The sequence below is a fragment of the Anticarsia gemmatalis genome, chromosome 13 (genome assembly GCF_050436995.1).
Source record: "Anticarsia gemmatalis isolate Benzon Research Colony breed Stoneville strain chromosome 13, ilAntGemm2 primary, whole genome shotgun sequence".
Classification (NCBI taxonomy): domain Eukaryota; kingdom Metazoa; phylum Arthropoda; class Insecta; order Lepidoptera; family Erebidae; genus Anticarsia; species Anticarsia gemmatalis.
Window position 1 is genome coordinate 1653267 of NC_134757.1, and position 13132 is coordinate 1666398.

The 13132-nt window shown below is 34.3% G+C and overlaps 2 protein-coding genes across 5 annotated transcripts in view; one reads left to right on the forward strand and one right to left on the reverse strand.

Moving 5' to 3' along the window:
• The window catches only part of Cht6 (Chitinase 6), a 140962-nt gene that overhangs the window by 60113 nt on the left and 67717 nt on the right, over positions 1-13132 (reverse strand). For all 4 annotated transcript variants that reach the window (XM_076121353.1, XM_076121352.1, XM_076121351.1 and 1 more), the window contains exons 3-5: positions 10855-11040; positions 9226-9377; positions 7988-8220 (exon numbers count right to left, since the gene is read on the reverse strand). In XM_076121353.1, the coding sequence (XP_075977468.1) occupies positions 7988-8220; positions 9226-9377; positions 10855-11040 (571 nt within the window). The remainder of the gene's footprint in view (positions 1-7987; positions 8221-9225; positions 9378-10854; positions 11041-13132) is intronic.
• LOC142977464 (kunitz-type serine protease inhibitor homolog calcicludine-like) lies at positions 2064-4189 on the forward strand. Its single transcript, XM_076121356.1, has 3 exons — positions 2064-2197; positions 3017-3089; positions 4035-4189. Exons 1-3 carry the CDS (start codon positions 2140-2142, stop codon positions 4171-4173), a joined length of 270 nt encoding a protein of 89 aa, XP_075977471.1. The 5' UTR covers positions 2064-2139; the 3' UTR covers positions 4174-4189.

Consider the following 13132-nt stretch of genomic DNA (forward strand, 5'->3'; position numbering starts at 1 on the left):
ATCGTTATCATGAATTAAATCCTGTCGAAACACACCAGTTAAGCTACTTATTTGCACTCAACGGGCCGTCACGATTTATTTCGTTTCTCTACTTCACACTTGTAGTTAACTAAACTATCTCAGTAATCTAATCTAACTACCAGTAGTGTGTAATCTGCATAGAAGAACTTATTGTTTAAGGTAACGTATTGTATTCACAAGAGCTTTGGCAATATGGCTAAAGATAGGTCTACACTGGGCCAGCCGAACACGAACAAACGCGAGCTTTAAACTTATGCGTCTCGAAAGATGACCAAATGACTTGTTTGTTGACTAAACTCAGCGATTAAATGATTATGTTTATCAACAAGGCAGTAACGTATGGTATAATTTTCATTAATAGATCGTTAAAATTCAGCGCGATGAGAAAACCATCCTCTTCTGACATAAAGAGACACGTGCTTAGAAGTGTAGCAGTAATCTTTTTATTTATTTCTATTAATTAAAATGATTAAAATCAAGTTTTACAATAAATTAAAGTACGTTAGAATAGATTTAGTAAGATTAAAAGCGTCGAAATGTGGCCTCGTCACTTCACAGATTTTACTCTTGAAACTTAACTTATAAAATATATCTATTTTTATGTGTAAAACATCGTTTATGCTTAAAAGTTCACACTAATGAGAGCAGTACTGCGCGCGTTAAGCCGTTTGGTTACGTTCGTCTAGCTTATTGTAGCCACACCTTAACAGTGATCTGCAGTAGCAGAGCGGCGAAGGACAGTGTAACACATCACATTGTTATAATCTCGTAGGGCGGCCATATTGTTGCGCTGTGAGGATATTAAAAATACATTACACTGTTTTTACTCAAGTAGGTTGCAATAATATAGTATTGCAGTGCTATAATAATACTTTTGTTTAAGAATACGAGCTTAGAGTGAGCTTACAAAATTTATAAAATAGACTTAATAAATAAATATTACCCATTACTGTCCCACTGCTGGGCAAGGTTCTCGTCCCCCCCCCCCCCCCCGTAATTTGGTATTGGGCTTCGAGTCCACCACGTGGTCAAGTGTGGGTTGCACTTATTAGATTTTAATGTTGTGACTTTACGAGCACTGCAAAGTTCTAAATAAATTACGTAAACATTATTTAAAATTCGTAATCAATAATAACTTCTAATGTTTACGCAAATACTAGTTATTCGAAATCAAATAGTTTTCGGTATCGCGTTTTATTTTAAGCAAATAAAAAGCAAAAATCATGTAAGTGCAATTTTTTTAATTAAAAATTACACGATAAATTGCAATATATTCAATTATAGCGAACAAGTAAAGCAATTATATGTAACTATCGTAACGTCAATAATTGCTGTTATATAATTAGACAATTGCCACATGGCCTAGTGCTTACGCATGAACGCCTAGAGCCACGACCACCGCCCAACTTAAAAACTTAGAACATAAGTTCTTTCTGAAATTATTCTTTACTAGCTGACTCGCGCAACTTTGCTTGCATTACATAAGAGAGAATGGGTCAAAATTTTCTCCGTTTTTGTGACAATTATTATTAGTATTCTGTACTCTACTTCTATTGGTCGTAGCGTGACGATATATTATAGCCTTCCTCGATAAATGGACTATCTAACACTGAAACAATTTTTCAAATCGGACCAGTAGTGAGATTAGCGCGTTCAAACAAACAAACTCTTCAGCTCTACTTATATAAACCCAATTTTGTGCCTATAGTTATCAAACTGATAAGTCAGACTCATTCCCTCCTCCCGATTTAAATTGATGTGTTTTGTAACTCCTTGACTAACTTATTTCAGACCGCGACTTCGTCCACGGTGAATAGATTTCTCGAGAGAAAAAGTATCCTACGTGTTATGAAAGGTTGTAAAGTTTCAATCTACCAAATGTCATAAAAATCGGTTTTGTAGTTTAGACGTGATTGAGTAACAAACTTATGCACAAATTTTTCCTCTTTATAATATTAGTATGATAATTGAAATATATGTATTGCTAAAGATACAAGAAATCAATTTGTACCATACCTATTTTAGTCATAAAATTAACCGTATAATTACTAAATAAACTCTATATAATTTGATTATTAACGCAATGCACACAAACTCAGTGAAAATACCGATATCAAAATGAAGACTTGTATTTCAATTTTATTAATTTTGGCAACTATTATTGTTTACACTGAAGGTACGTGTTTCTATTTCTATTTTTTGCTATCTGACTTTTATAATTGATAGCTGACCCGCGCAACTTCGCTTGCGTCACATAAGAGAGAATGGGTCAAAGGTTTCCCCGTTTTTGTAACATTTTATATTGCTATACTGCTTCTATTGGTTGTAGCGTGATGATATATAACCTATAGCCTTCCTCGATTAATGGGCTATCTAACACTTAAAGAATTTTTCAAATCGGACCAGCAGTTCCTGAGATTAGCGCGTTCAAACAAACAAACAAACAAACAAACAAACTCTTCAGCTTTATAATATTATAGTATATAGTATATAGTATAGAAGTATAGATTTGCAAACTCGCTCATTTTGAAACAATTTGGGCCAAAACTACGTATGATAGGATAAATGTTTTGCATAAATATTGTATGTACTATGTATGTTATGACCTAATACGGGGCCTAACCTCCCTTATCACGGGACGAGACCCTTGTCTAGCAGTGGGACATTAATGGGTTAAATTTATTATATACTAACACTTTTGGCGATTCATTTTTATATATTAGGACAATGAAAAAGTCTTTTCGCATTATAGTATATATGAACTTGTAATAAAATCTCTTTGGCTTCAAGAATCACAAATGAGTACACGGTTCATTAGGTTTCTTTTAGGGAGCTCGTGAGGTACCCAAATATCGAGCTTTTTTGTGTAGAGAAAAGATCTTATTACAAGTTCATACATACTATAATGCGAAAAGACTTTATTCCCGACCTAATATATAAGAACATTATGATAATAATGTATTATCAAAGCATTAAACTTTTTATTACTTTATAGCTATACCTAACAGGATACCGTGGCGATGCAGAGCCTCAAAAATTGTAGGAGCTTGTATGCCTGCGGGAGAGGGGTAAGTGTTCATGATTACTATGAAACCTAGTCGCACCTTCCAAAAGCCTTTTTTACTACATCGTTAAATAGGTGTTTTTCAGCTGAATAGGTCAAAAAAACCTCGAAAACCGACCTCGTGGTCAGCTGCAGTCGTATGCTACCGTCACGGTGACATGAGGAGTCTACCAAAATAATAGTTTTCCTAAAAATGGGTTAAAGAAGTTGTGGGAAGCTGGAGTTGTAGAAAACTTATCCTACTAATATTAAAAATACGAGAACTTGTAAAGATGGATATATATTAATTATGTTTGTAACTCTTTCACAAAACTGAGCAGATTTTCATGAAATTTAACACATAGATCGTTCATAACCTAGATTAACACATAAGATATTTTTCCTCGCGGACAAAATCGCGGCTGGAAGTTAATAATCTGTTGTTTGGCAGTGATAGCCGAGTGGTATTAGTTCCTCCCTCGCAAGTGGTTGCAGGTTCGAACCCGAGGCAACACACCAATGACTTTTCCAAGTTATATGTTAGAAATAATTATTACCTGTTCCAACGGTGAAGGAAAACATTGTGTTGCTACTTGCATGCCTGAGAGTTCTTTAGAATAGTTCTTGAAATGCAAAGTCCCCAACCCGCGTGGACTCAAGGCCTAACCTCTTCCTCATTACGGGAAGAGACCCTGGCCCAGCAGTGGGACAGTGAAGCGTTAAATTTATTTATTTATTTGTATTATTTCGATTAGAAATTCTACGACGCGTGACGCACTCCTTTTGTATCCATATTTTTTTTATTGTAAATATATTGTATAATTGTAAATATTTTGTTTTTTGTTAATTATTTCTAGTTTAGTTTAGTTTAATGCTAAAAGTTATTTATAGTTAGGTTTTATTTTAAAAGTAATTTTGTAAAATAATGTATATATTAACTAAATAAATGTATTTATTTATTTGTTGACAGCTTTAAGTACGACCTCCTGACCAGTCAGTGTATCGTCCACAACTTCCAGGAATGTGAGAACACCTCCAACAGGTTCAACACCATAGAGATGTGTCAACTTATCTGTATTTACAACAGATCTAATACTTATGGGAAATAAAGTGCATTTGAAGTGTTTATTTCTTTAATCTATACTAATATTATTAAGCTGAAGAGTTTGTTTGTTTGAACGCGCTAATCTCAGGAACTACTGATCCGATTTGAAATTCTTTCAGTGTTAGATAGCCTATTTATTGAGGAAGGCTATAGGCTATATATCATCACGCTGCGACCAATAGGAGTGGAGTAGCAACGAGAAATGTTACAAAAACGGGGAAAATTATGACGCATTCTCTTATGTGACGCATGCGAAGTTGCGCGAGTCAGCTAGTTACTAAAAATAACGGAAGGAATATGAAGTTTGGAGATCTTTAGACATATCCTAACTCTTTTAATATATGAACTTATCATATGCCCCGAAATTAAACAGGATTTTTTTCCAAGATTTCCGAGCAGCGCACGCCACTATACTAAACTCTATTGTAGGGTAATTATACAAAAAAAAAGCAAAGTATTAATGATTTAAATGAAAAACGAAATAAATAAATCCAACAAATAATTATAAATGGTAGTTTCAAATAAAATAACCTCAAAAGCAGCGCTCTTTGGAATATGCGCGATGCGAACAAAATACTACAATAGTTGGTAACTTCTTGATATAGTTAATATGTTTTTCTGATTGTAAGCATAATAACCATGTTAAAATGTATATAATACTATTTCGAAATAAATAAAGGATGCTCAAATGTCCTAAATTCCTTCCCAAGGTCGGTTGCTACTTGGCCACCATACACGCGCTCTCCATTGTGTATAGAACAGAATTAACTAGATGCATTGTGTTACATTCAAATCAGCTGTTTACGAAACAACTAACATTGGACCGAGTGAATCACACAGCGGTGGGATCTTAACAAGGGATTCAGATTTAATTGTTTTTACATACATAATTATCACGCCTGTTTTAGCTGAAGGTGTAGCCAGAGGAGTATGAAATAGATCTATGTTTCGCTATTAAAAATCTTAGTCTCATGTAATAGGGGCCAGCCTATAGCCATATACCGGGACCGCTACCAATCTACGGGCTACTTTTAATAAACATTCCAATATAAATTCGAAAAGACCAATAGCACTTTGTCAAATCTGGGAATCGAACCCGGGGCCTTATGATCTCCAGTAGGATAGTATAATACAAATCCATACTAATATTATAAATGTGAAAGTAACTCTGACTGTCTGTCTGTCTGCTACTCAATCACGCCTAAACTACTGAATCAATTTGCATGAAACTTGGTATGGAGATATTTTGATACCCGAGAAAGGACAAAGGCTACTTTTTACCCCGGGAAAATGACGCATTCTCATGAGAAAATTCAGGTGGCGGACGAAGTCGCGGGTAAAAGCTAGTTTCTAATAAAATACTGTACTTTAATGAGTGCAAACATTTCAGCAGAGATGATTCGAACCGCTCGATCGACAAAGATTAGCAGTCGTAAATATTGAGAATTTCCTTAAACCCTATAACCCGAGGTAAACCCAAGAACCTCGAGACCCGCGATTTACATCACGTATTACTTAATATATTTAATTAATTCCATATAAAATATGTAATAATTGTATAATTTGTAAAGAATGTGAGCGGCAGCGAGTGATCTTGATTACGTCACGTCGCTTTAGGTTTTACCACTCGTGTCTTTTGCATTCCGATTGCAATGTTGTGTGACATTCTGATACGTGTAGCAAGTAAGCTTTAGGTGTGTGACTTGTGTTAAAATAGTATAGCAATATCAGCGACCAGCCCTGGCCGCTCGAGTTTACCTAAACATATTATACACTGATACCTTCCTCGAGAATCACTATATATATTTTATTTATATATATTGGACAACTCCCGCGCTAAGAATTGCTCTTGTGTCGCGGGGACTTTTACAAACATACAAACAACGGACACAAAGTACAACCAGACCCGAGACAACTATTTGTTGATCGCACAAATAATTGTTCCGTGTGGGAATCGAGCCCACGACCTCCCGATGCACTGGTAGTGCCATGGCGACCTTCTTAACCATTGTGCCGTCGAATATTTATTGGTGACTAAATCATCAAAGCTTGTTTTTCAGTTATTACATCCTTTCGTATTGTGGTTAAGGAATTGATCAAAAATAATAGGTGCGATTGATGAATTCGATTTCAAACATGGCAAAAATATAAAATAGCTTCGTTTCACCAAATCTTTCGTTTATATACTTTTAAAATTAAATATATTATCAGCGTTCTGATCGGTACCTATGTTATAAAGCTTTTTCCCAACACGTGTCACCTACACAGTACATGAAGCAATGTGACATTGAGCTAATATCGGAGCGTGTACAAGCGCTAGTTGTCGACAGTATTGCGGCCATATTGTCACCGTTGCCGCAACATTTGCATGTGACAATTAAGTATTTGCACTGAGTACTCTTTGGCAATTCACAATGTCAAGTTTTATGTTTATTTTGTTATGTGTTTAGTAATCTATACTAATATTATAAAGCTGAAGAGTTTGTTTGTTTGTTTGTTTGAACGCGCTCATCTCGAGAACTACTGGTCCGATTTCAAAAAATCTTTCAGTGTTACATAGCCCATTTATCGAGGAAGGCTATAGGCTATATATCATCACGCTACGACCAATAGAAGCAGAGTACCAGTGAAAAATGTTACAAAAACGGGGAAAATTATGATTCTCTTATGTGACGCAAGCGAAGTTGCGCGGGTCAGCTAGTAAATATATGTAAACGTGTTTAATGTCATGCAGTGATAGTACACTGATGTAATGATGTTTGGTTTTAAATTCAAGGAAAGTGAATTTGAAACCTTAGACTTCTTCGAAGATATTCACGCTTAGAGTATGTACTGTCTAATTGTTTTAACAACCTATTCGTTTTAATTAAGTTATAGAAAATTACTCTTATCGTATTTGACAGGGACGATGGTGGATTTTCCATTTGAAGTTGCGGATAAAAACTACCAGCTTAGTAAAAAAAATAGAGATATGTATGTTTTTCAATGCAAATGTTAATGGAAATTGATGTTATTTTTTTATATCCATTATAAGAGCTTTAAAATAAAGTCTTAATCTACACTTAATACACTTTAACGAAACAAAGTGTAACAAATTATTAGTTTAATTTTATGATGATACATACATATATTTAGTCGCAATATATTATAAAAAGATTGATATAAGTATGTCAAACATTCTTATACAAATTAGATCACTGTCAATTGATTGACATAAAATTCCTCAAACCAGTTGTAAGATAATCTGCGAGTATGATTGTCCGTATGTCCGTGAAGACCCGCTGTTATGATAACCTTGGCCCATAGATTACGTTCTCTGTACGGAGGAGGCCCCGTCCACAGATATACATACGAACAGTAGCATAAGTCATCAAGAATATAAGTTTAAGTAGATTAGTATGATGTACTTGCAAGGTATATCCTGGATCGAAAGTTAGTTTGCATTGAAATTGTACATGTACTTGTGTTTACTTTATAAATAACATCTATGTTAGAAATGTTCATCGCTATTGTAACTTTTCTAGGCGCAAGTCGTGTTTTGTTGCTGTAGATTGTACTTAAAAGCAACTGTATAGATTCTTTCACTATCATATTTTAAATTTGTTACAAACCCCGCATTTTGTAAAACAGACTCCGCCAGTGTACTATGTTCCGTAGGATCTATTCCTGGATGACGTAAGTCAATAAGACCTACATAATAATATACATATAAAGCAATTTGAATAGACACCCAGTTTAAAGTACTGCTATGTATCCATAAATTGGTCATCTATGAGCTGGTATAATTACACAATAGAAAAATTTCAAGGAATACTTACTGGTTCAAGGTCTTGACATCAAATCCCTTCTGTATATACTCGATACCAGCAGGAACAGCCATGGTGAGCAGCAGCCTTGGCTTCCCGGTCTTCTCGGACTCCCTGTCGAACTCCTCACGCAGTTCCCTCACCAGCTTGGCGTAGTTCTCTCTGTCTTTAGGCTTCCCTCCGTCACGGAACGCGGGGTACTCCCAATCCAGGTCCAGACCATCGAAGCGGTTCTGTCTGAGGAACTGGAGAAGAAGAAACATATTGAAGTGTGGGTAACTGAAGATAAAATAGGTGTGAAGTAATTTGCCAGATGTCAGTAGCTCCGAAAGTCTCAAATGTTAATATGTTTTGATGTTTTTGACGATAGTAACTATGGATTTAGAAACGAAGCCGGTTACTCAATTTGTTTTTTATGTATCATAATGTTTTACCTGTCTATAGATAATTGAATTTACAAACTTAACTATATAGGCTTATAAATATACCTAATGCAATTTAAAATGATTATCCTATAAGTATTATAATCTGCTAAAAGACGCCAGTATTTTAAAAGAAAATCAATAAATAAATTAAAGTAATATCAAAGACTACCGTAATTCAAGGATAATTAAAAACTGCAACACGGTTAAGAAACCAGTCATCTATCATTGCAATAGAAAGCATTATAAACCTAATCTAAAAACAGTTAATAATAGACTATAAGTTTTCCCACCTCTATCTTACGACAGCCGTTACAAAATGCCTGAACACATTGTAACAAGGCTTTAAGAAAACGCAATCACTAACAGAGAAAGTAATAATATCTAGAAAATGTTATTTATACAAACGTTACTTTAAATGGACATCCTGACAGCTGAATGATTTTATTGACAAGTTGATTTGTTGATTTAGAAATTGTTGTTATTGTGTGAATAGTTTTACTATATTATAATGGAGCTAGATTTTAATGGGGTTTTTTATAAAAGAAATGAATTCCGAATGAAAGTAGTAAAACCATTACGTACTTTTATTAGGTTATGGAGTGACCTTTGTAATATTTTTCCAAAGAATATACTTCATCAAACCTTATATTAGGTAATGGATGCATAGACAACATCGAAAATACGAAATCCTGGTGAAGATAAATAGTCATAAAATTTGTATTAAATTATCCTTTACCTACGCCTATTGATCCTTTACCTACGCTTTTTTTAAATCACATGTTACGATTTGTATAAATTTTTAAAAGGCTTGAAATTAGTGGTTACCTTGATGGCATTCCTGACGAACTCCTTCCTCCTCTCTCTGGAGGCGACCATGGGCGAGAACCTGGTTGAGCCCTCATTCCATCCTCCGATGGCCAGCAGTGTCTTCAAGTTCTTGTTGTAAGTCTTCAGACCCGTGAACTTCGCGTAACCACCTAGTTATAAGAAAAAAAAATATATATTCGGATCATGTTTCTGCATAGATGTTTGAACAATAATTGAGGGTATATTGCAATTGTTGCATAATATTTTGCGTTACGTTTAGTTATTCGTGAGAATAACTTTAACTACTAGATAATATAAACTGAATAATTGAAAACACACTGATGATTACAGGTTTACTTCGGAATTAGAAAAGGTTATTCTTTGATAAAATTGTAACCCATAATTTTTTGGTATTTGGCGCCCAACATGAGACCAATATTACTAAGAAATTGTAAAACTGAACGTCTTTCCGACACAGACTACCAAAGATTGTACCGTAAAACGGGGTGAATAGAAACGATTTTCAACTTTGTCCTAAAAATTTGTTGCGAATAACTTGTTATTTTTATTGTCGGGTTCTTTTATATCATGTCCGGCGCCATGAAGAAAGAGCTAAAACCATATTTGTCCAAAAATATGCATAATTTTACGATATTTCCCTAAAAAATGGTCATTTTCTATTCACCCAGCGATAGGGGTAAATCGAAACGACCAAAGGGGTGAATGGAAAAACTGTTAGGGCTGCCAAAGACGACTTATCCAACATACTGAAAAGGGAGGTTGTGTGTTTAAAAATTTAAAAAACCGTTGATAATTACTTTAACTCAAAAAATAAAGCAAGATAACCTAACTAACTTTCATACTATATGCAGTAGTATGCCGTTACAACTTTGATACAATGATAATTGTGAAGTTCAGAAGATTAATGACTATTAATTTTTCATTGTTTATGTTAATTTTGTTTACAGTTTTTGACAACCCTATTTATTAATCTCTATTGACCCCTCACTTGTTTCTATTCACCCCTTACGCGTTTCTATTGAACCCTGCTATGTTTCCATTCACCCCATACTGTAGTTCTATTCACCCTTTAAACGATTCTATTCACCCCGTTTATACAAAAAAATTACTATTTCCATGATTTAAACATATTTTTTAGATTTAAAAACGTTTTTTCAATTAACAATATTGTATCTTTATAAATTAATATACACCTAAAGAGATAAACACTTCAAACAACTCATTAGAAAAGAAATCCCTCTTTAAATCCAAAGTTTTGAGGGTCGATATTAAGGCATTCAAGGACGGTAGACTTTGAAGCAATTTTTTGGGTATAAATATCAATTTAAACATTTAAACAATTATAACACCGCAGAGAAGTAATATCGACGTGTAATCATTTAAAATTTGAACAAAATTCTTCAACGAGAAGTACTCAAATATTAGCCTTGAAAACTTTCCTGATTTTTTTTCTATTCACCCCGCCAATTCTATTCACCCCGTTTTACGGTACATATCGTCAATAATGTATTAGCTTTAGATATAGAAATAATATAATGTGTCTATTTTAGAAACTTATATATTTGTCTATTGCTGCAATAAAATTATTTTCTTACCATTTTCAATTGATATCATAAAAAATATTACCTTTCTCAATATCCTGATATTTGTCGAAAGGCTTGAGCGTGTTGTCTTTGGTGAAGCCTCCGAAGGCATAGATGAGATGCGTGCATAGATATGGGTTGATGTTCTGAGGGTTGAAGCGCGCCGTGCCGGGCCGGTACACCGACCAGTTCGTGTAGTAACACACCACGCGGGGCTCGCTCGATGATGCTGGAACAACAGAATGTGACATTAGTATATTTTAGTTAATGAATGGCGAAATTGATCTTGTCTTGAACGGGTCCAAATAAACTACTGGAGAAAACATTTTAGGGTTCAAAAAGTTGGTTAATTCCGAACAAGGTGGTTACAATATATATTATTATAGGTAATGTAAATCTTATCTATCTGTCAGTCTCTCTATAAGAAATACATAGGTCTGAAGTTATGTTAACTTCTTTGAAAAAATACATGTAGATTTTCTTCCTCTATAATATTACATAACCTTTTACTGTGTTTAATTTAATTAAATAAAAATTACGTTTTTTATGAGGTCGGAAGCTATAAAACGATTCTTCTTTAATCGGGGTTTACAATACAAATAGCCTGTCAATAATCGATTTTACAAACACAGCAATTGACCAAATTATAACATCAACCTACAAATTTAACAATAACTTTAACACGCATCTTTATTTCAACACGTTAACCCGAAAACACTTCAATAAACACATCAATATTACGAATTCTCACATGTTTCGTAAACCAGAAATCATAAGATTGTGTGTGTCCAAACAGATGTTTGTTGTGTAATAAAGATATGTGTGTTTGTATACGCATTTGTATTGTGATATAATGTTATTGTGATTGATCGTATTCAGGTCGTAGGCTTGTGTTACGGGTCAGCAGATTCTAAACGGTACACTTGTACCTAAAAGTAATAAATTAAATTGCAAATGTACTAAGTTTTAATCGTGACTATACTAGCATTGATTTGTTGCTTAGTTTTACGTAGCTTAAGTTTGTTCTTTCTACCTAGTCAAATTAATGGACAGCACTTTATTTAAAAAAATATATTTATTAATTAAAATAAAGGTGTGCTCGCAGAGCATCAAGCCGAGACAATTACAGGAACAGAACTGGATTATGGTACAAATGACAAAGCTTTTATACATGTGGTTTTAGTCACGTGGTATCCGCTATGGCGTGATACATACAATCATGGTATTCATAAATGGTCTTAACAGTGAACAAGTAATCGTTAATCAAATGGTTATAGTTTTGGCGCTCATTAAAGTTACAGTAATTGACCAACTAGCATTTGACACCGTAACTCTAACCCATTGATTATTGTTCTCTAACCTATTGCTATTGTTTGTAGAGGCCTAGCAGGATGCATAACTCTTCCCTCCTTAAGTTCAAAATCGTCATTTAAATTTTTGTTAAATTTAGGATGATGATTTTGATTACACATAATTTTGCCTCTGTAACGGTATACAAGAACAAGAAATATTATAACTAGGATTACATAGATTAATATAGTTCCTAGACTAACACTGTGTATATTCACTATGTCTATTGGCTTTTCACTTGTTATCACTTCACTTTTTAATGCGTGGGAAAGAAACTGCAAGTTTTCCATATTTACTTGATCCAAGTTAATCGCCTTGCGCTGCATTGTTTCCTTTGGAGGAACTATGTTGGGCAGGTGGATGCTCGGCATACTGCGGAACGTTACTGATGCTACCTGAAGACGTGTTTGTTTCTTCAGCGTTATCTTCCCAACTTCGATTCTACAATCGTTGTCCAATGTTATGATATATGTGCCGATAATGTTATGTTGGCTTATATCGTTTTCACAATATTCTGTTAGCAGTGTATGAACTCCGGTGTAGATTATCCAGGAGTCTGGTTGTAAAGCTTTGATCTTTACGTCGGAAGATTCGACTGGTATTGGTGCACACGACGTTATTTGTGTAGAGAATTTCATCAAATCTTCGATGCATTTATCTTCATTTTGTACAGACATATAATCTTCATGACATAAGAATTTTCCTTGGTCTATCTCCTTACAAGGTTGAGATAATGGTACGGTTTTCAATCCCTTCGCAAGGATGTAGGAATGTTTAGGAGTTATAAGGAAAGTTAAATTTAGCTTTGGGTTATACATAGGAAAAGGGTGTAGGGAAAAATAGTTATAGGTGTCCGACTGAACCATTGGTACTGACATGATAAAAGTTAATCGTTTGCCCTTTACATATGCTTTAATGTCTATACTATTTTCTATCTTAATTAAATTATCTATAGTTACAGGGAATATAAC